Source organism: Nipponia nippon, unplaced genomic scaffold (genome assembly GCF_047370975.1).
Source record: "Nipponia nippon isolate SJK-2023a ecotype South Korea unplaced genomic scaffold, ASM4737097v1 scaffold_19, whole genome shotgun sequence".
In the NCBI taxonomy this organism is placed as follows: Eukaryota; Metazoa; Chordata; class Aves; order Pelecaniformes; family Threskiornithidae; genus Nipponia; species Nipponia nippon.
Genome location: NW_028262335.1, coordinates 7,008,312 through 7,031,487, shown reverse-complemented (window position 1 = coordinate 7,031,487; position 23,176 = coordinate 7,008,312). Strand labels below are relative to the sequence as shown.

General features: G+C 46.5%; 1 protein-coding gene across 2 annotated transcripts in view; it reads right to left on the bottom strand.

Annotated features, from left to right (window-relative positions):
* Nucleotides 1–19,992, bottom strand: part of LOC104008948 (MIB E3 ubiquitin protein ligase 2) — a 79,660-nt gene extending 59,668 nt beyond the window's left edge. For both annotated transcript variants that reach the window (XM_087755196.1, XM_087755187.1), the window contains exons 1-4: nt 19,867–19,992; nt 19,318–19,451; nt 2,606–2,956; nt 1,956–2,127 (exon numbers count right to left, since the gene is read on the bottom strand). In XM_087755196.1, the coding sequence (XP_087611322.1) occupies nt 1,956–2,127; nt 2,606–2,852 (419 nt within the window). In that variant the 5' untranslated portion in view covers nt 2,853–2,956; nt 19,318–19,451; nt 19,867–19,992. The remainder of the gene's footprint in view (nt 1–1,955; nt 2,128–2,605; nt 2,957–19,317; nt 19,452–19,866) is intronic.
* Nucleotides 19,993–23,176: the final 3,184 nt, after the last annotated feature.

Sequence of the window (23,176 nt, the reverse complement as noted above, 5' to 3'; positions counted from 1 at the left end):
TATCACATCATCTCTAACCACTGAACAAACCACACTCGCAGAAAAAAGCAAAGGAGTTTAGGAAAAAGCCAAATCAAACAAACCAAAAAGCCACTAAGAAGCAAGCATCATCAGACATCAAGTTCTGCTCTAGCAGACATCTACCTCCGAAGAGCCCTCCAGTGCTGCGGTGACGTTCCAGAGGGGTGCCGCAGCGCTTTGTGAAAGTCAGATAACTCGCACAGGACAAGTTCGCTGGCAGTCTTCCAAGCTCTCTTTTCACACTGACAGCAAGCACTCTACTACCGAATTCACACGGCAGCCTGGACTCAGGTCAGATACAAGCCTTGAAAGGAAAAATTGCCCCGTTTACATCTTTCACTATTCAGATTCCTCAGAAAGGAAACTAGTTCCGCAGAGGATAAGAGTCCTGGGGAAAAATTGCCTACCAATCTGCCTTTTGATAAATGACAACGTTCGGGGGTGTTCCTGATGAGGGTGGTCAGGAAAGGCAACAGAGCCTGCCGCCCAAGGGACCGCGGCACTGCGCAGCGCCCTGGAGAACCCATGCAAAGGCCAGAAAATTTGGACTGCTCTGCAACAGTGCAGCCTCCTACAGTAATTGTTGCCTACTTTTTTTTCTTTTTTCTTTAAATGCGAGGAAGATTATGTACCTTAACAGCAGAGCGTACCTAGAGCTCAAATAAAAGACACAAGCAGGCACCTCTGAGTAACTACTTGGAGCTAACTATAATATGCATAGGAAGAGACAGAAAAAAATATGTCTATTTTTATATGCATGTATATTTTTATTTATATATATATATATATATATATGAAATCACAAAGCTTATTTCACAATAGAATCTGCCTGGCTTGTCATATTAACACAAGCTCAAGAAACATCCTAATCTGGTGGATAAACACAAGCCTCAAAGCTCAGAGGGGACATCTTTGGACAGCAACATCTATCCCTTTGCTAGTGCTCAGAATTCTGGCTCAGCCACACTGGCAGAACTATGGTAATCAACTCCAGAAAGAGCTTCCCATATGGGAGGAAAAACAGCTGCAAATTCGACACCACTGTCTTTAGCAAAGTAATTATACTTCTCATTCCACAGACAGATGCAATGCACAATGATATTTTCAGGGGGAGGGGGAAAAAAAAGATCAACGACAGAGACGAGCTGATTTCCTAAAGGCAAGAGGATTATAAAATTCGTCTTCGTGCCCACCTTAGGAGGCGCAAATGAAACTACTGTTGAGACTATTTTTCAGTTCTCTCTCAGGACAGGAGAACAGACCTCCATGTTTTGGCACTTCATGAACGAGCATAAAATTATGGATACTGTTCCACAGGCACCAGTGTAGCAGTCACTTCCAATAATGCTAACGTGCAAAGGCAGAGTACAGAGTAAATGAGAAGGTGGCGTTCTTCAGTGAACAGTACAGACCCTGAGAAGAAATCAACAATTTGGGAGTGCAAGATTCCTGTCAGCCTCCCTGTGCCCACTCAGTTATCCGACAACAGCAAATGGCAAAGCATGTCTAAGAAATCACTTAATTGGGGGGGCGGAGGGGAGAAAAACCAGAGCAGACAATCATTTTGAATTTTCACCTTAATTTTTCAGAAAAATTCTGCTGATTTCTGTTTGCTGTCTTTTTTCACACAGCTCCATAAAAGTGCCAGATACAGCCTTACACTATTCTATAGAACAGTGGTCCCCAAACTTTTTTGATCATGCAACCCTATCAGTAAAAAAATTCTGAGCACCCCCCAAAATATGTACATTTATTTCTTTACAAATTACACAGACATGTACTCCTGAAGTTCTATTATTTTATTCCTGCACCTCAATAGATCATCTTGCACACCCCCTGGGGCACACACCCCCCATTTTGGAGACCACTGCTATAGAATAGCGTCCTATAAATCTCAACATGGTTAACTGGACTTCCCCTATTGCACCACTTACGGTTGTGAGTGTGCTGTCTCATAGCGCTCGAAGGAGTGAGACAGATCATGCTTGTTGTTCATGTAACACTGTGTGCACAAGTCATAGTCAAAACACATTTTGCATTTCCACCGCATTCCCCGTATACCGTGCTTCTTGCAACAATCACAGATGATGTTAGGGTGACGGACGCCTAGGAGAACAAAAGCAAAGGAAGATAAGATCCATGCAAAATCCAGAGAAACCAGGCTGATCAGACTCTTAGAACTACATCAGCATGTTTTAAAGAGAAAAATCATGTACTGTGCACGTACTGAAGATGATGCAACAATATAATACAATACGAAGTGATATGTGTAATACGAAGTATCCATTTCCTGGCTTAAGGGACTCGCATCCTAAAAGTCATGCCACAATCCAGCAGAATGACAAAGTCAGCAAAACTGTTAGACCCACAAATAAAAAAAGAGAGGAAATAAAAGCCTTTGCATAGAGGCAAACAGGAATTTCATTGCCATGAATTGGCTGAGCGTACATTGCTGCTCAGCATCAGTCCACAGGCAGTTGCAAAAGGCTTAACATTCCAGCTAGCACGAGGCAGGCGTTACACATACTGAAGGAGATGGGTTTACAGCGCTAGCGTTTGTGCTTCTTGTCCATGCTATACTCACCTATTTGTGCGTTATCATACAGAAGAAGGTCGTAAGCCCCTTGGAATCCAGTCCGATAATTGGTTCTGTTGCCTTGATCCCACTGCACGACCACGGTCTTGTCTGGTGTGGTTGGGCTGCCTGTCCGACCAATCTCAACCACAGTCCCAACATTCCCTTCGCCGTTGTCCTGGCTGCCCCACTTCCAGTCCACTCCACGAACTACCCGCATCCCAACCTGCATGCTGGCATAGGGGTCCACGTCCATTGATCTGCACAGCAACCCCTAAAATTCTTCCACGTAAGGGGTCTTGGAGACAGGCAGTATCATCAGCAACACATTCGGCATGGTCAGCAGCATGTTCAGCACACCTAATAAGACAACATACAATTAAGTGATGCCACTCAACACGTCACAGCAACAACTTTCACAGCAAGACGAGTGGATGCCATTTCAGCTCGTACCCTTGGTACACAAACTCATGCTGAATTAGCAGGGCCACTAGGTTTTCTAGATTCCACTTCTCAAATGAAAAGAACTCAAACCCCAACTTGAAGTACTTATCCCATCCTGCTGTCAACACCATCCTAAGACATTCTGTGCACAGAGATATTACTGAGGAACATCCTGACTACCTTCTATTTAGCTTAAACCTTAATTACAGTCCAGCTGGTGTTTTAAAACATTATAGTTGTCTTTAGCAAGCAAATTGGAAGCTCCTTTTCTTCATAGTATCATAGGTAAATTTAACTCCAACCCCATTTAAAAAAAAAAAAGATAATAAAGGCAAGAAAGGTAATTTTCTTCCCCAGAATGACCTGGCTACAGAAGAGGCCTGACCTGCTGAGTAGATAAATCGGTACTTTATTTAAAACAGGAATCCTCACAGCTTTAGCAGAGATGGGAAGGATACGCAAACTAGCCAGACTTCCAAGGCACAGAAACACCTGCATAATATCCAAAAGACTTTTTCCAGAGCACTGGGTGTAAGGGAGGAGAACTGGGCAAGAAGTCTTTACAAAACTCCAGTACCAGCCCTTGATTTCAAATTCAGGAGCATCTGGACACAATGGCAACAGAAACAAAAAAGCACAGAAAATAGAGTTGAAAGAAATGACCAGGAAAACAGCAGCAGCATGATTTTAGCAACAAAAAGTCAACACCAGTCTATTTTTGAGGAAGAGTCTTCATATGCATCTTACCACATAATACCGCAGTGTTGAGTTTCACTTGCCCAGAAAGTTAGTTTTGGTTTTGATTCTGGAATACATGTTGTCGGTTTTCCAACAGTAATAGCAGTTTTGAAAAAAGTGCCAATGTCAGAGAAATGTCAATCTTTGCTGCTACTTATCAGTGCTAGCTACAGCAGGAACAAGGAAGGGTTATTGCTTACCTGCAATAAGCACTGCAGATTTTGTGCTGGCATCAGTAAAAGCTTGGGGTAGCCTTTCCAGCTGTTGCCATGACAATTGGTAAATGAGGTGAATACCACAGGGATGCAGCACATCCACAACTTTGAATTAAATCAAATAGATTGTCAAAGCCTGGTTTACCTCTTAACCAGAGGAACAAGACAGCAGAGTGTGGCTTTCAATGTTTAGGGCCAAGCTGCTGCTTTGACTTCTGGAAAAATCTACTGTTGCATCCTTTTATCTTTAGGCATCCCTGGGTCTCCCTCTTCCTCTCAATCTATCCAAAACACCCAAAATTTTCTCAACATTAAAAAAAAAACAAAAACAAACAAAAACAAACAAACAAACAAAAAAAAACAGAATGCCAAGGGCCAAATTGTGTGGATTCCAAAAGCACAGCAAACCTCACCAACTGCCATGACACAAAGCCAGTTCAAACCAGGCTGACAAACGAGCTAATAGGACGTGTACTCAGACATGGCAAGAGGAGCAGCTTTCTGCCACGTGATGTGTTGTTGTTAACACTACCGTCTACCAATAAAGCAACTGAAACCACTGAGGCCTAAAAATAAACTCTTCCTCCAGCCAAACATCCCCTTTTAAATGTATGGAGGAGTAATTTGATGCAAAATGAAGTTTCAAGCATGCAGAAGGAGCCTGATTTCTGTTCAGCTTTAGCACCTCTCTTGCTTCAGTCTTTTCCTGCTGCACATCCCTGTGACATCCAAACACCTGTCACAAGAGAGCAGCATCAAAACCAAATGTCCTTGTGAACTTCATGTCATCCTTCCTTCTAATCATCACTAAAAGATGCCTTGGGTAACACTTTCATTTAGACTTCTTTTGTGGAGGTGGTGTAACATTGCTGAGTTTAAGGTGCACCAGTGTTTACTGTCTTTATGAAAACAGAAATTATCAAAAAGAAAGAGCATCCTTTTTAGAAAGCATTGCAGAGCCTAATGAGATTTGTACGATCCCCTCTTCCTCCGTATCAGAAATGAATAAAATGGACATTTTATTGCTTTAACTAAGAGGCAGAACTGCTTTTTTAAAAGGCTGCTATCGACCAGTCAAGACAGTCAAACCCACTGCAGAGAAAACAAATGGAAACATCCAACAATACAAAGGTACAAGAGGAGCACAGTTCAATTATTGCTACATGGCTTTTCCTTAAAAACAACAACCCCTCCCGTTTCATCCAAGCGAACTGGCGGAAAGTTGGGGGAGGGTAATAACAGTGGGAAAAGGAATTACATGCTCAGAGAAGGAAGGAACAAATACCATAGGGCTTTTTAGATGAGGATAGAGTGCCACTCCCCAGTCTTAAGAGTTTTATGCTATTTCAGTGGACCTTTTCCCTCTCCCCAGGAAGGAATGAAACGCCACAGGCTTCAGAACTCCCAGCATTTCAAAGAGGACAATGCCAGTTCCAAAAATCACTCATCATAAAAGAATATTCCAGGCTGTGCCACAAACCCATAAAATTTAAGTGACTGTAGGATAAAGGAGGATAAAAAATCCCTTGCTACCTGAAAACAGCAGAGCAGGCTGGCACACTATATATCGGGACACGTGCTCAACAGAGCAGTCAAACAGCAGAGTACCAACCTCAGGTCAGAACTGCCTTGGGCCTAGAAACGTGTGACCTACATACAGGCAAACCCACGCTTTCTCTCTGTACCATCCCACTACTTTTCCAACATGGATGCTACACAGAGCCCTTCTTCAAACTGCCAGCGAAATACACAAGCTACACGAAGACATTTTGTAGAAAGAGTCCTGGAGAAACACGTCATTTCACTGCACCGTGAATTTACTTACGGATGCAATAGGACATCCCAACATCAGGTGTCTTGTTGCAGAACTGCCGATAGACAGCAATCTCTCTCAATATCACAGAGAGAGTGCACTGAGTTGCAAGGACAAAAATCCATCTAATCTGTAGCCCATAATAAGCTGGATCCAGATGGGAACAGACTTTTACTGTTGCCACAGGCATCAAGCTTCCCTTGGTTCTACAAGTCCCTACGACTCACAGAGGAGCTGCACATGTACTCATCCCACAGCTCTAGGAAGCGACTGTAGTTCAACTGTACACTCATGATGCTGAGTACTAGTTAACCGAGTTGTCTGTGCTGCAATGACCTTCATGCAATCCCTCGCTCACTGCTCTGAAGGCTGTCTTCTTAATGCAAATACTCCATTTTCCACACAAGAAGGCACCAAATGTATTCTGCATTCCCCTCTAATCTGCAGGGGTGATGCATAACGAGTAAAGAACCGTGCAAAATCTTTACGAGATGAATTACAACTCTCATGCAGTCTGAACCTTGCCAGAGATCAGCATTATTTACTTCCTAAATGGAAATGTTTCACTCATTGAAGCAAATACTCCTCTCCCTCGATGCCATCTGGGTCATAATTATTCCGGGGAAAGATAGGTATAGCTGCCAGAAATGATTCACAGAGAAAACATCAGCTTCCCCTGGGAGTTTAAAGTAACTATGAACAAACATTATAAGACACAAGCACATTTCTGAATCCTAACCTAACATTCTGACCTCATCTACTGTGACACAGGAAAGAACAGCCCAGGTGTCATCGATGAGTCCATTCTTAGGAAATCCCAGAAATACTTAACTGGAACCAAAGGGAAAATACTTCAGCGCCTTCAGTCCACAACATTTTGGTTGCAATAACTGTTGCAACTTCCTGCCAATATTCAAACTGCGCCGGTGGTAGAAGGTGCTCTAGAGGCAACCTAACATCCATCTCGTACGAGGCAAAGGTTGCTGCTGTACTGGATACACAGCAAACAGAACCGAACGGTGGTGCAAGCAGATTGACAAAATAGTACGTGTAACTTGGTTATCAAGTTATCTGAACAGTATGGTAAACAGAGGAACATGCAGCTGATTTTATTTTTTTTTTTTAAAGCAGCTGGTTTTTTTTTCCTTTACACATATTTTGCAGTTTGAATAGTCATCTTGGGTGAATTACTCCACCTTAGAGAGCTTTGCCTGTCCTAGGGATGCTTCCTTAGGTGCTCTGGCTACGGCAAATACAAATCACACACTTTTTCAAAAGCGCGGCGCAAGGTTGCGAAGCTCAGATTTTGATACTTCCCTACTTTCTGGTTTCTGAACATCCTTTGCAAACTGACATGGAGATGGCTGCAGCAGAACTTTCACTACGGGGTCTTTTCCACAGCAGCTCACTTGAGCCTGAAAAGCCCAGCTTTCCCAACTGTTAAATCGCAAGTCCCAAAAGAAGTCACTGTTACACTAAGCATTTAGGAAAATAACATCATCCCCCCATCTCTTCCTGTTTTCATTCTCTTCGAGTCCTCCTTCTCCTCAGGTACGGTCTGTTATTTTGGATACCGTATCTCTAACAACCGGAGATCTGCAGCATCCAACGCCTACCAAAGAACTCGCGCCGTCTACTTACTTTCATCCTCCTACTCTGAGGTGGCTTTCCGAGGAAAACAAAGCACGCGTGGGCTACAAACCCCTAAAACTGACAGAACAACCGAATCCTTTGGACCCAGCGCAGGTGCGTGAGGGCAGGGGCAGCCCTGCTCCCGCCAGAGGCACCCACCGGGCGGGAGAGCCGTCGCTGCGCTGGAGCAACCGGCCTCCTGCCAGCAACCCCCGGCGGCTCCGGCCACCGCCACCGCGGCCAGAGCCCGAGCTCCGTCCCAGCTCCGTCGGCCTCAGCCCGCGACGCGCGGCCGCCGCCCCAGCCGAGACGAGGGGCGGCCCGGCCCGGCCCCCCGCACTCCCGCCCCGCGTTACCTGCAGGCGGGAGCGGCCGCCCTCACCCCAGCCCGCTGCCCCGGCGGGGTCCGGGCCTCCAGGCCCAGCGCCGGGGGCTTCCTCGGGCCGGGGCCGCCGGCTGCCAAGGGCGGCTGCGAGGGGGAGGTTTCCCTTCCCGCCCTCGGCCCGTCCCCCGCTCTGCGGTGCGGCCGCAGCCGCCACAGCGCAGCCGAGCCGGGCCGTTGCGGGGCGGCTCCCGGGCGGAGCCAGGCGCTGGCCGTCCCGTCCCCGCTTCGGGCGGCCCCGCCGTCCCAGAGAGCCCCGTCCCGCCCAGCGGGGACACTCAGGGCACTCGGAGGACGGACGCCTCCCCGGGGGAGCTGCAGCGAGCCGGCCCCGGGCTGCAGGGCTGGGAGGGCAGAGGCTGCAGGAAGATCCACCCCAGACGAGGGCGAGCCTCCCTCTTCCCCACTCGACCTGGCTTGCCCGGCCCGGCCTCTTCCCCCAGCCCCGGCCGAGATAAAGGCCACGTTTCCTTCCGACAGCCCAGGCAGTCACCCACGGCCAGAACCCTTGCAGTGATCTGCACCAGGCGATAGCGGGTGAGGAGCCGCCTTGTTCCCTCCTGGCAGCTCTCAAGAGACTCCAAGCTCTACTCTCCAGCCAGCTGGAGACAGATACATCTGTCGGTCAGATTCCCTAGAGAACGGCCACAGTGAGCATCGCCATTCTTCTGCTTTAAATGCCATGAATCCTGAGCAGACCACATGCGATTCCCTCACCGAGAAGTTGTGCATCCTCCTTAAGGCGCTCATCCATGTGCATGCTCCGAATGCAAGTGCTGGGCCTCTGACATGAATACGACTATGCAAGGGGGTACATCGGAACAGGGCTAAAGACTGCCAGCTGAGGGCAAAATCTTCACCTTGGTGAGTCCTGGGTGGTCTGGGCAGTCGCCACAGGAGTCGAGGTTTCCTCCATAAATTCCCATTGAAGGACAGAAAATGTGTAACATTACTAAGAGGAGAAAACACCATCTTCTGCCTTACAAAACCAGGCAGATCAACAGTTCTTGAAATTCAGTATTTGTTTATTCAACACATATTGTGTTCGCGCTGCCCCTGTGACACTACTACAGAGCTCTAAACCCGTTCTTCCACATGACCTTTTGCACATGGTATACAACGCAACGAGTAAGAGAATTAAGCTCAACTCAGCACAACTCGGAGATGGGTAAAGAAGCTTATTTTAATTAGAAGAGGATCTAAAGAGTTTTACAGCCTATCTTCTCAGACCCCTCCCCATACAAATAGTGAATAAGCAGCACAGGAAGAACTACACAAAGGCTTGAGTTTATTAAATTAACTTGCAGCAGACTGGGAGTTAACTCACTTCTCAGCTATCTCTGTAGTCTTTCATTCTCTGCGAAACAGCGAAGGCAGAAGAAGGAATAGCAGCACAGAAGCAATAGCAACACAGTAAATTAACGTGGAGGAGATTCTTCCATTGAAAAGCAACAGAAAGCATTGAAAGGATTAGGAAAACAGGAGCATAACTAACAGAGCCATAACAATCAATAGTTGCAAGTGGCAGTAACCAGATGAAATGAATGCAAACATTTACAGGGATCACTGAAATGAACAATGATCCTTTTGGATCGGTGCTCATAAGGACTAAACAAGCAGAACAAAGGTATGCCAGGGACATTCCAGCTGTGAATTTTATTAGCAAATGAGTGGAATTGTGCTTCGGTATTTGATCCTCGGCTCATCTCTCTCAGGGAAGAGGTGAGCAGACCAAGCAGAGCACTGTGCATAAAGACACCATTCACTTGACATCAGCAAAATAACAGCAAGCCAATAAGCTCTGTCAAGACCAACGTCACTTGCTTTATCCCTCCTTGATCCCGATGCAGAGCGGGCAAACCTCACAAAATGTTTACAGACATCTAGCACAGACAGCCTGGAACAGAGCACGTCACCAACGCTGCCTGCAACGGCAGAAACACAGAGCAATTTCACTGCAGCACAAGCAAGCAATCAGAACGATGTTGCTCATTCTTCAGGAGACAGTTCAACAACAAGACGCCAAAGGACACTGGTGGTGTTCCTGCCGGCCTCGTTGTTCGTTGCAGTGGGATTCTACACAAGAGCAAAGGTCTGCAGTTCAAACCAGGGGTCAAAAGGATCTGTTCCCAACTAAAACAGGCAGCAGAGAGGCACCTGACTGCCAGGAGCAGCTTCTTCAACCATTCTGAATTATTAAGCTGCCAAAGTGGTTCCTAGTGACCCCAAGTATTTTATTTTAAGCCCTCACCATACACACACCCCCCCCACATTTTAACTGCTTGCTTCCAAGGGAACTTCAGGGACACAGTGACATTAAAAAAAGTCATACCAAGCAATTAAACATTTAAATTGATCAACTACCACTACTGCAAAGTTTCAAAATTTACTTTTGTATATCCTTGCACTAGGAGCATCAACAGACATCCACACAAGTTAGGTGTAATGGCTGAATTAAGTCAGCTCGTACTGGCTTAAGAGCTTCTGCTGTGGCTATGCAGCTGGGTTTTAGCAGTACTGTTTTCTGCACTACTCCTGTGGGCATTTGCCCTCCAGAAATAAGGCTTGACAGGGTTTTCTACCTTTCCTGACACAAGCAGTGTTTTTCTGAAACCAACACGAGTTGAGTAGCTAAATGCCTGCCCAATGCTTATCTACACAGTTAAGTATTGTTCCCTACCCCAGTTTCCCTACCTGCAAAACACAAATAAATACTTCTGTATTCTTTAATAATAGACAACAACTAGGATCAAACACCTCTGACCAAGGCTCAAAGCTGCTAAGTTAATTACCAAAGCTAGCATTCATGCCAATAAGCTCAAATTCAGACTTACCCTTCCCTTTTCTTTCTCCTCAGCAAACAGTAAGACCACAGGACAGTACAGCAGCAGACAGATGCATGTGCTCTCACTAACGAGGATGCAGTGTAATTTCTCTCCAGGATACACACAATTCCCACAAATACATTCACTATTAAATGAAAGTACACCAGAAAAGCAGCAAAACACACAGTAAATAATCCTTTTTGACTTAGCACCACGTAAGGACCATCTGGCAGCTTTTGTCCCCTCCTGGCTCCCAGGTGAGGCCGGCAGCCCTCGCTGCTGCCAGCTGGCTGTGGTGGCCCAGGTGTGCTGCCTTGTGCAATTTCAAACCCAGAGGAGGCCCCCGGCTCCCCGCACACCTGAACTCCCTGCACTCAATCTCCTGTTTCTAGCAGGGGCCCTGTCTGCAGACTTTCGCCTATCCCATGGCATTTTAGTATCGCAACTTCAATTCACTCCAGTTCAATACCCAGCTCTACCACTCGCAAATCTCTCTCCTTGTCTACTCTGAGCTTTGGCTTTCTACACAGTCCGTTTGTATTGGGCCCAGAAGTCCTCCCATTGAAATACATATTCTAATTCTCTCCCATTTCTTCAGAAACAAGTTTATCATCTACTCCTCAATTCAGGCAGTCTCTTACTTTCAGCTAGCTTCCCTGCTACTCAAACTAAACCCTTGCCTTCTCAGCAGGCCTCTTCTAAGAAGCTCCCCGGTAATAGTGCCTTCTATTACCTATACATAAAACCCCACTAAACGAAAAAAATAACTCTATTATAAGGGCTAATATTGAATTTTATCACATGAAAAAGATTTTTTTTTGCTCTCAGAATAGCTGTTTCAATAAATTATTAATTCACAAACACTGGGCTTTAATACTACCTCATAACACAGCACTAGTACAAGTCCCGCTTCTTGATGTGGAAAAACATGCAGTCAGACCCATTTAGTTGTTTATTGTTTTCCAGATCTCATTCCACAGCCCTTGCTCATACAAAGAGCAGCACTGTCAGATCAGGTCTTGTTTAGCCACTGAGACCAAAAGTCTAGTAAGGCCCCACTCTCCATTTTGGAGAAAGCAGTTTCCAAGGCTTGGTCTTTTGTGGCTAGCACAGCTAAAGGGCCCAGTCACATTGCAAATCCACAGGGCCCAATTACAGCATAGAAGATACAAACTCTTAGTTCCTAGCACTAGCAGATATTCTAAGGTAGAAGACTGACACCATCTCAGCCACTATGCGACAAACTTAACCACTAGAAATTAGACTAAACCCATAAAATTCTCCCCCTCAGCCTGCCAAAAGGATTTGCAGAATTAGCTAAAGTGAATAGTTTAATATTCCACTGCAAAGCCACAAGGTCTCAATGATACTTATCTTCACTTTTCCTTGTGCAGTCAGGATTTCTGTTTAGTCTAAATTTTGCAAAATGGCATCACTGGCACAGAAGGGAAGAGAAGAGCAGATGATGTTTCTCTGGCTTAAATATCAATAGCAGATAAATGAAGCCATTCTACTGACAAATTACTCTCAGCAGAAAAAAATTAGAAATGGGGCAGCTGCCACTGTTAAAACCAATCAATCAAGAAAAAGCCTGCACGAGGTTAAACCCCATATCCATGCCCCATACCTCACCTGCTCTCAAAGTATATTTAACTGTATTACATAAACAGAATAACGCAGGTGATTAATATGCTTTTGCTCAGGGATTAATATCTTGTCATTTCAGCTTCAGTGCATAAGTGTAGGCACACACCCTGAAATACTGGGACACAGAGTGAGGAAATGCTAAAAATAACTAGCCAGGCGCTATGCTTAAAGACGGTTCCATTGAGTGCATTTTATCGCTACAATCAACACTTGTCCTTTACAAAAGCCAGCCCATTGATCTGTTTTGCCTAAACTGAATTTTACATTCAATTTACACTGATTGTATTCTAGCAATGAGCTGTTATGGTGAGAGGGGAACATTGCCTTCCCTTTCAAGTTGTAGGAGCAACACTTTCAGTGGTTATCATGCTGGCTTACTATCTACTCTTTCACCTTGTTAAAAGATGCAGGCCTAAAAGAGGCACCAGCAAATTTATTAATATTCAATAACAATAACCCTTCTAAGAAGCTTGACCCCAGCATTCTGGTTTCCTAAAAAATGGCAAACAATCTCAGAATAGATCCTAAAGATGGAAGAAGTTATAGAGAAGTCACACATCTTACATTTTCGGGTTCATTATGTGCAAGTACGGCAGCACTAAGTGCTTCAGTGGACACAAAAGCCAACTGAGCCAGCTGCTGCATAAAACACAGGCAAAGGTGGGCTCTGCTTAGCTAAGGAGGAGCACAAGACATCACTGGACAAAAGCCAAGATCCCCATTCAGAATTGTGACAGAGGAACACTCAGTGGTTCTTCTGAGACTGTCCGTGGCAGGGCCAGAAGCACCAGATTACAATAATCCCAGTGGAGTGACTCAGTCTCAAGGCCATGCTGTCTTCATACTGTAAAAGACATCACCAGAAGAAGAAAACGCATCATAGCAAACAACAAAATGAAATGCACAGGCACCACCACTTGTCCCTTAGGGGGAAAGGCAGTACCTCTATGTTTAACAGTTTGCGTATACTGGACTATCATCTGGACTGCAGTGAGGATGCATTAGGAAAAAACTGGCTCCACAGCCCAAGAAGGTCAGCATCCCATATGCTTCCAAAGGGTGCGATGGTATTTAAAAAAAACCCTGCAGGGTTATCTTCTATTTTCCTGGTTGCAAAATTTAAATTTCTTGGTTTTAAGCACAAACATTGGGGCTGAGAGTCCTTTGTTGTTATACCTGAACGCTGTGAAGCCCTCTGTACTTTTGAGGCTAAACAGACATAAAGGGCTGCCTACTTTCAGATCCAGGATGACCACAACTGAAGCCTCAGGTAGAAGACACTTCTCCTTAATTCTGATCACAGATGGGATTCAAAAAACCACAGCTTCAATATGACTGAAGTCTCAAGAAATATACTAATCAGAGAACTTCTTCCAGTGGGGTGTGAAGGCATGCACGAAAAACTAGTAGTCTTCTAGAGCTATCAAATCAGAACTGAGTCAGCCTTGAACCTTCAATTCTCACTTTACTCAAACTGCAACCCACCTGTGAGGACAACAGACACAGAAAAGTGAACCTGCTTCAAAAACCAAGCACTCATCTGCATAGCCTCAATCCAAACTGATTTTGTCACCAAGTTCTATGGACCAAAAAGGGATTTTTGTCAGCGACAAGTAACAAAGTAAGTTAAACAGAAAGTGACAGTATCAGCCACACGACCTACAAGGAGCAAAGATATAGCACAGTATTTTTAATGAATCAGCTCCGTGCTAACTGATGGACTAGACCCATGAAATAAACTGGATTGCACGGTAGGTCAATATTTGCTTTAAACCATACAAATGCAAACACAACCTTTGTGAAACACCACCAGTAAGCCAAAAATAAACAGCTGTCACAGGCTTCCAACAGCAGAAGTTGTGGTACACCACAGTGTACTGGTTTTGTCTGGCATAGAGTTAATTTTCTTCATAGTAGCTTGTATGGTGCTCTGTTTTGGACTTGTGACCAAAACAGTGTTGATAACACACTGATGTTTTAGCTGTTGCTGAACATTGCTCGCACAGTATCAGAGCCTTTTCTGTTTCTCACACTGCCCTGCCAGTGGGTAGGCTGGGGGCGGGGGGGGGGCACAAGAATTTGGGAGAGAACACAGCCAGGACAGCTGACCCCAACCGACCAAAGGGATAGCCGATGCGACATCGTGCTCGGCAATAAAAGCTGAGGGAAAGAAATAGGAAGGGGAGATGTTTGGAGTAATGGTGTTTCCTTCCCAAGCAACCGTTATACCCGATGCAGTCCTGCTTTCTCAATTTTACCCTTCCAGTTCTCTTCCCTGTCCCGCTGGGGTGGAAGTCAGCAAACAGCTGTGTGGTGCTTAGCTGCCTACCAGTGTTAACCCATAACACACAGAAAGGTGGAATATCTTTTGCCAGGTCAGGGATGTTCAAAATTCAGATTTACAAGTCAACATCAGTCAAACCCTACAAAAGAACAAGTTCCCTCTACCAGCTTCTACTGAACACAAAAACTTCAGGCTTTAAATTGGTGAGATCACTGCTCATCTGCCCACTGGAGAATTAAGAGTGATTATAAGTGCAAGTTCACACTGGGCATCGAGTGGATCTCTCTTATTACATCCCGCAAGATAATTGCTCATGAGCCCGATGAAATTTCCTTCTGGCTTTTGATGAACTGTGTTCTCTCCAGGAGGGAGAAAAACAGCTCCAGCCATTTGCTTTAATTGGCCCTGACAGTTTGCAGATTGCTGCCTTAAGCCTTGAAAAGCTCAGTAGCTGGGGCTGATGAGAATCCACTTTTTCCTCAATAGCAGATTTCAGAGTTAAATTTACATTGCATTACAGTAAAAACAAACACACACATACACACACCCCCCCGCCCAAAAACGCTGAATTAAGGTCTTTTTCACTTTACATAGGAAAAACAGGAGAATGATATTTTAACTTTCCCATACCCTCCATGGAAGATCCCTGTGGCATAAGGAAAACAAACAAAAACTCGCAAGCGTTGCACTGACTGACTCCCCTCCCCACTCCTGCCGAGAATCACCATCGCTTTTCTGGCCATTGGCATTAAGAGGTCAGTGGTCAACCACCTGGCATCTCTTCCACTGGCTAGCAGGTCTTTTTGTGCCTGTTCAGAACCCTGACAAAAGTCACAATATGAAAAAAAAAAAAATTAGTTTAATAAAATCAAATACAACCCATCCAGGGAAGCTAGAAAAATCTCCATTACTTAAAGGACAAGCTCAACATATCTATCAGGAATGGTTTCAGTGTAGTTTATCATGCCTTGTGGAAATGGAGGGACTAAGTGGCCTCATCAAAATCCCTTCCAGACCTATTTTTGACCACCTAGAAATGGAGGACCACACAGAAACATATTCCAACAGTGAGAAATCTGTCTTGGCAGCAGATTTCAACTGTGCTCTTACTTAGACTTTGCTCTAATATATTTCTCAGAGGCAAGACCATCTGGCCCAGAGCTGATGGTGTTGAGCCCTAGGTAAAGCTCGGGTCCGCATCTCTCTCACATCAGCTATCAACTCCTATTTACCATGAAAATCTGGGTTAAATCACTTTAGAGTTCATAATCCTCCAATCTATTTACACAATTGCCTTGTCTGTCCAGAAAGGCAGTAAGTTTCCCCACAAGTCATTCAAAATCAGAAGATTAACATTACTGCAGGAGTAAAAAAATCAAGAGGAATTAACACTGAAATCCTGCTGGTAGACATGTGGTTGAATAGTGGGTTGGAGAAGACACAGTACTGTGGTTCTGTGATATGGCTGTTCACAGGTATTTAGACTCTGGTACCCTCAGCAGTGGTGACACAATAGGATTATAAATCAGCCAAGTTAGGAACATTAACTTCCTCAACTTTTCAAAATTAAAAGTAGCTACTTCAGACTCTGGCACAGAGCAAGCTGGAGCATAAAACCTGCTGAATCTCTGATGAGCCTCGATAGCTCATCCTACCAACTTTCAGATTCCCCTTCAGGCTTTCAGAACGGTCAACATTGCGCTCCTGTCAGTTTTCAGCCTGGAACTTGCCCTTTCTGTGCTCTGAAAGCAGATCAAAAGGTTTAAGTCTAATCTATCTTGACATGCCTTTGGCTAGAGAGACATCAGCTGCGTAGGAGCAGAATGAATTGAGTAGTTAGCTGTTGCTTTCCTCCCTGGTACTTAACAAAGGTTTGAGGGTCAGCACGTACACCAATTCACTTAGAAGTTTGTACATTTTAGAAGTACAGATGTTATCTTTCAGCTCTGGATAGCTGAGTACTTTAAAGAATTCGAGAACACTTTACAGATGGGAAATATATGGAATTGGTGGCAGAGCCAAGAACAAAGATCACATATCCTAGCTCCAAGTTCTGTTCTCCACAGTCTGGCCCATGCTAGTCACAGGGGTGGGGGAAAGAAAGTATCAACCCACGATCCAACATGCATCCTTGCATTCCTTGGAGTTACGTCAAGGAATGTGGATGGAGGTCTCGGATCAAGCCATTTACTGTCCTGCTAGCACACACGTCACTTCACAGGTGCCATTTTCCACATACAGCCAGTCTAAATGCTAGAAGACTTCTTCTGTATTCTTGGAAATGTCAAACACCACTACAGCTCTTATTACAGAGGGAGCAGAAGTATTTAGATTCTGTAAGTCTCCCAAGAAACAAGAGAGTCCATTTTCTCACTCTTTGCTTAAGGAGAGAAGAGTATCCAATGATGTCTCTCCAATCAGAGCTTCTAGTGAGAGTGTACTGAAAGCTGCATTGGTCTCCCTCCGAGCACACTGTATTACAACACCCTGGCCCCTCCATAAATGCCCTTGACAAGCCATGAATCAGAATGCTTGGAAATCAACTAGGACTCAAACAGTCTGCTCACAGGACTTTGCATTCTATTCCTGGATCCTTGGAAAACAGCAACTCGACATGAAAGGGCATGATCAGTACTGCTGCAAGTGGTATGGTCACATTCAGCATGACCCTGAACTCTGCCAGAGCCCAGGAGCGGTTCTGTATCGGAGATGATGAGCAAGGCAAACAGATTTGATGTGAACAGGCAGGCAGGGGCAACACGACCTAGGAGAGCCTAATTATAAAGTCGGAGAAAGCCTTCAACTTCAGCAAAACCATAGGCAATCAAGACCAGTCTCTGCGAGCAACCAGTACTAACGCCACACGAACACAAGGCAAGAGATGAGCTTGTTTCCAAGATAACTGCCACAGCTCTGAACAGCCCACGGTGGTCACGTAGCCACACACTTGTTGATCAAGGTAGCTTAGAAAGCTGTGAACGTACCCCTTTCCAAGCAAAACCAGGAGACAATTGCAACCACCTTACTTGTAGTACTTCCACAGTTTTTGCAACTTCCAAGACATTTGACAAAAGTTTTAGTGGAAAGAGGCTATGCATGGACTCCCAACTCTTCCAAACAATCCCAGCAGTGGATTAGCAGCCATTGCAGACCAAAGCAGGAAAATAACAGATTCTTTATACACTAATTTGGCACAGGATTTTCACAGTCACAGAGCTTCAAACATGCATTCAAAATAAATGTCAAAACATATGAAGCTATACAGCAATATCACAATAAGCAGAGAATTAAGCCAACCCAAATATCATACAATTATGAAGATTCTTCTCATGTCAGTGACTCAGGGAGGCAAGCTGTGCAAAGGGGTGGGAAACATATTTACCTTTTTGAAGCCTAAAAAGAGAATAATTATTCAAGAAAACGGAACCGTGGGAGGCTCTTAAATGACAACTAAGTAACTGTTCATTAATATGTTGCAGGCAGACTTGCCAGTCCTAAATGAACTCGGGTCCTTCCACCACAGAAACGGACAAGATTAGTATGGAAAACAGACATAAGGTACTGCAGATACATCAGTGACAGAGCTGGGACTGCAGTGCGAGCCGCCCGACACCCAACCTACTGCCCTGTTAGGTGGCAGCCTTAAGGAAGAACTTCCTGAAGGGAACCATCATCTGCCCAATGGAAGTTAGCTGCTCCAGACACAAACCTAGACACCTATAACTCAGAGCAGGGCAAAGCTCAAAGCAGGACAAAAACTTCTCTAGCTCTGCCAAGGCTATTGAAGCTTTCTCTTTCTGATTTCTGTTATCAACATGACACCCAACATCATTCCAATCATAACAACGTGGGTAATGTGGTTTATTTACAGTAACTGCATCCCTTGACAATGCGCTCATCTATATCCTGAAACCACGGACAAAAAATTCAACAGGTAATCAAGTATGGAGGAAGGACCTAGAAGGATGAACACTGCATTCTTCTTCATAGGAAGTAGTTTTAGGAAACCAAGGAGCTGTTAAACAGAGGAGAAATAAGAATGGTATCCCATTTGAGCCAAATAAACTCCTCCTACAGCAACAGAAAAGTGCAGGATATGTAATGAGGCTCGTAGCCAAAAAGAGAGAAGGTTGAGTAGTAAAGCCAAGCGCAAGTGACCTCCATGAAGGTGAGCCAGAGCTCACTTGTTTCTAACTGAGGTAGAAATTAAAATTTGTTACATTCAGAAAGTAAGTTCTGGAGTCGAGTGTCTGCAGGGAAACCAGAACAAACATATGTAGTGCTTCCAATGCAGCTGTACCATCTTCTCTAGGTTTAAGTTTGGCTCCTGTTTTCATGACTCTCAGTTCAGGAAGATTGCAAATATCATAGAAACACAGGAGAGAAAAAGCCACATGTGCTTCAGTTCTGAGTTATATTCAGCATATGGCACATGCTCCAGTGATACAAAATGCCCAGCAGGAATCACTGCCAACGTTTCAGCGCTCAGCTCTCAGCAACTAAGAACTTACCTGCAGTACCTGTTTTGGAACAGGAAAACAGGGTGTATGTTTACATCCTTCAGGGCAGCCAGCGCTCACCATCCACAAGAAAAGAAATAAAAATGGAGCCGGAGCAAGCAGACGCACCCCACTACGGACTCAACCCTGGCTAAACGTGGCAGAAAGAAAACTGGCCACGTAGAGCAGACCTATTCCCGGCTTAGCCCAAGGAAGAAAAAGGGAAAAAAACAGGCACATACCTGACAGAGCCGAGAGAGAGCAAAATTCAGACGGCCCTTCAGAAAGCCGCTGTCTTTAGCCGAGGGCTGCGTTTGCTTCCTTCCCTCATTCATTCTCGGCGCAGGAGCCCGAGCAGCAGACCTCCTACAGCGGCCTAGGGAGAGAGGAGAGGAGACGAGAAGCAGCCCAGGTGGGCACCGCGGCCGCGGCCAGCGGCTCCCTTCCCACCCGAGATCCCCGCCGTACGAGAGACGATTCCAGCACCGGCCCCCGCCACCGCGGCGGCACGGGCGGGCCCAAGCCCGGCCGCAGCCCCCCCCGGCGCGGGCACCTCCCCACCGTCGCCAGCGGCAGCGCCGCGGACGCCCTCCCCCTTCCCGCCCCCGGGGCCGCCCGGCAGCGACACCCAGAGAACCCCGCCGCCCGCGGGGCCGCCGGGACCCCCGGGGCCCGCCGGGGGTCCCAGCGCCGCCCGGGCCGTGAGGTGGCCCTCGCACCCACGGCGGCGGCGGCACTGCGCTGAGGCGACGCTGCCCCGGCCCCGCTCCCTCCAAGGCGGCCCCTCTTACCCCCGGGAAGCGGCCGAGGAGCCGGGCCGCGGCCGGCCGCCCCGCGGGTGCTGCAGCGGCGCCGCTCGACCCCGCTCCCTCAGGGCCGCCCGCGCACCCCGCCCAGGCCGCTCGCAGCGCGGTGACAGCCGCCGGGGCATGCTGGGAGAGGTAGTTCTCGGCCCGCCCCGCTCGCCGCCCGCGGGGCGCCGACGACTACAAGTCCCGGGAGGCCGCGGGAGGCCCCCCACGGCCTCGGCCCCGGCCCGCGGGGCCTCCGGGAAGGGGGCGGTGCGGCCGCCCCGGCTGGCGGTGGGCTCCCCTGCGGGGCCGCCGGGGCAAGGCCCGGGGTAGGCGGCGGCGGCGGCGGCGGCGCCCCGCGTTTCGCCCGGGCGCGGTTCCCGCCCTCCCGGCGCGGCCCTCCTGAGGCGGGACGGGGCGGCGGGTCCGGTCCGCCCGTGCTCTCGGTGCTCCGTGCTTCTGGTTCGCCTGGCGCCTTCGCGGTGTCGGGGATAATAAATATTTGGGATCGTGTCCTCTTTTCTCCGCGCAGGCAAAATGGGCATTGAAACGGGCGGCGGTGGCTGACCGTGAAAGGATGCAGGATCCGCGCCAGGACGCTCTTTTTTAAATGTTTAAGTGTTCGATTTTGGGGGAGATTTTAGGATAACTTAGTCCACTGTAAGGGAGATTTGGGCATTCAGTGTAACTCCTTGCGAGGCGCCATGCGTCTTTGTTAAGCAGATAGCCAGGAGGGCTTTGAAAGTCTTTCTTTTGCGAAATCGCAGCTCAGATATTGCCTGCGTGGGATCGTTGGTGGCTTAAGTGCCACCATGCGTGAATCGGAATGCGCAAATCTAAAAGCATAAAGTGTGACTGCTTCTGCGAAGACTTTCTCTGCAAAGAGGCAGAGGCAACTTAGGAGTCGGTGTCGTCTCTCTGCTGGTGACACCGATGACACCGTTCACGTGGATCTCTTGTGTCTGGGGTAGGACATGCTCAACTCACTGTACCCCTGCTGAGGCCTGGGACACCCTGTAAAGACTCTGTTTAAGCTTCCCAGTCCCGTTCTGTTGCTTGGTGGCACGTCAAGCATGGCTCTGTTGAAGCTAACGGGTTGGAATTTTATTTTAGATTTAGTCTTTGCTAACGCAGACTGGCATAGTGGAACAAGGGTTAAAAGAGCGGCTTGCATTGATAGCGAAGAACAGCGTTCACAGCAGTGAAACTGAGTAATATGTTTGTGCCAAGCCCAGGAGGCCTGCGGTGCGGTAGGACCACAGCACAGAACTTGCCAGCATAAGACCCTGCACTCACAACAGGAATATGGCAGCAAGGTCATCACAAAATCACATGTGCCATTCTTTTCCCACTAGCCCATCAGGAATACTATCTAAAGCCCTAAAACTCAAAAGGGGGAAACAAAGACACCAGGCAGCAGAGCCGCCTAGGGCTTATGAAGACTGAAGAGAGCAAAATTCTGAGACAAAGAGTGTCACAGCATAGTAGCAGTTCCTTTTATGTTTACAGGGTACGAAGGACCTGTCCGAAAACAAGCTTGTCATTGCCACTTGATAAAAGCCAAGTAGGAGGACTCAGTGTCCCTTGCCCTCTGTGTTGCGTAAAAGTGATGTTGGCCAGGCCACTTAAACACACAGGCTGGGGTGTTGTGGAAGTGTGAACGTGAGGAGGAGTGAATTTGACTGGGTTTGGACCAGAACTGCAGTGCGTTTTACCCTTTGGCCAGAAGATGGAGAATGAGTACTGTTAAATATTTGGGAATGTGGTAAATGGATCTGATCCTGCACTGAGGCTCCCTCCCTCAGCTTGCTTTTTAACAGGCAGATTTCTATATTAGTATAAACACAGAAACATAAATATTAGTTTATGTTAGATATAGATATGTTAGTATAAACATAGCAATACATTACAGACAGGTGAGTACAGCCAGCATCAACTCTCTGAAAAGGTCCATTCCCATTTAGAGTAGCTTCTTTTGTGCTCACTCAATAAATATCAAGATAACTTAGGCTTTACTTTTGCCAGTGCCTGTTGTAAACGTGTGAACTTGCATGCCCAGACTCTAAATTATGTCAGGATTTTTTTTTCCAGCTAATCTTTCTTTTCAAAGAAACAAAATTAGAAGACTGTGTTAGACTGTCTGTGAAGCCGCCTTCTCAGGCAAACACGAAGTCATACAGCATCAGCAGCTTAGTCCGTGGCCAAGATAAAAACTTTATTGTGAGGAGGTTTTGCCTTTGTTTGTATATAAACACTTTGGAGAGGTTGTATTTTGGTTGTGCTTAACACCAAAGATACTGTGAAGGGCAAACCTCTCTGGTGTGTAAAGAAGTGTGAGCTCCAATGAATATTTTCTAGTGGGGCAACACTTGTGGAAAGAAATGAGCCAACCTGGCATATATAAGCCAGAGGCAGCCTGCAGGACACAGGGAGTTCTCCTTCTGAGGCTTACAACTGCAAGACAGACAAAGTGCTGTATCGAAGAGAAGGAAGGACTTGAGAGAACAAGCTAACTGCCCTCGTGCACAAGGCTGATACTGAGAAGAAATAACCTGGTGTGTGTGCTTAGCGGGTAGGCCAAAAAGTAATGGGTCAAAATGCAGCAATGAAAACTCAGGTTGGATGTTAGGGAAAACTTTCTAAGGCTAATGAAATGCTGCAGAAGGCTAGCAAGGGGCTGTGAAATCTCTACCTGAAGAGGCATCAGGAACTGGTTAGGCAAACACTGCTGAAATGACAGGGTGGAACAGGTACTGTTTGGTACAGGGCATGGTTTGGAGGGCCTCTTGAGACCTCTTCTGATCCTGCGATGCTATGATTCTTTGATCCTACATTTCCACAACATGCATCCTCTGGCATCTAGCAAACTGGAGTTCATCTCAGTCTCCTGCTCAGTGAGGACATTATAACGCTTACTGCAACGGGCTGGAGTTGTATAGCTCTGGATATGGGAGGGAAACCTCTGCTCTTACATGGGCCTATCCTGGTTTTCCAAATATATTACTACGAATCTTTCTTTGCCCACTGGATGCCACTGTTACACAGAAATATTCACTGACTTCTGCTCTAGGCACCTTCTCTATCAGGCACGGAAGGCCACTTCAGGCTGCATGGATTTAGCCCCATTAACCAGCCTTTCTGTACAAAGGAAGTCTCCTTAACATTTGGCAGCTTACTGACATGGCACATGTGAACCTTGGGCCATGAAGGTAGATGCCCGTGTGATGGCAACACCAGCAGCAGAAATCTAGTGATGTTCTTTGAAGGTGATTGAACAGGACATGGAAAAAAAAAATATTGGCTGCTGAGG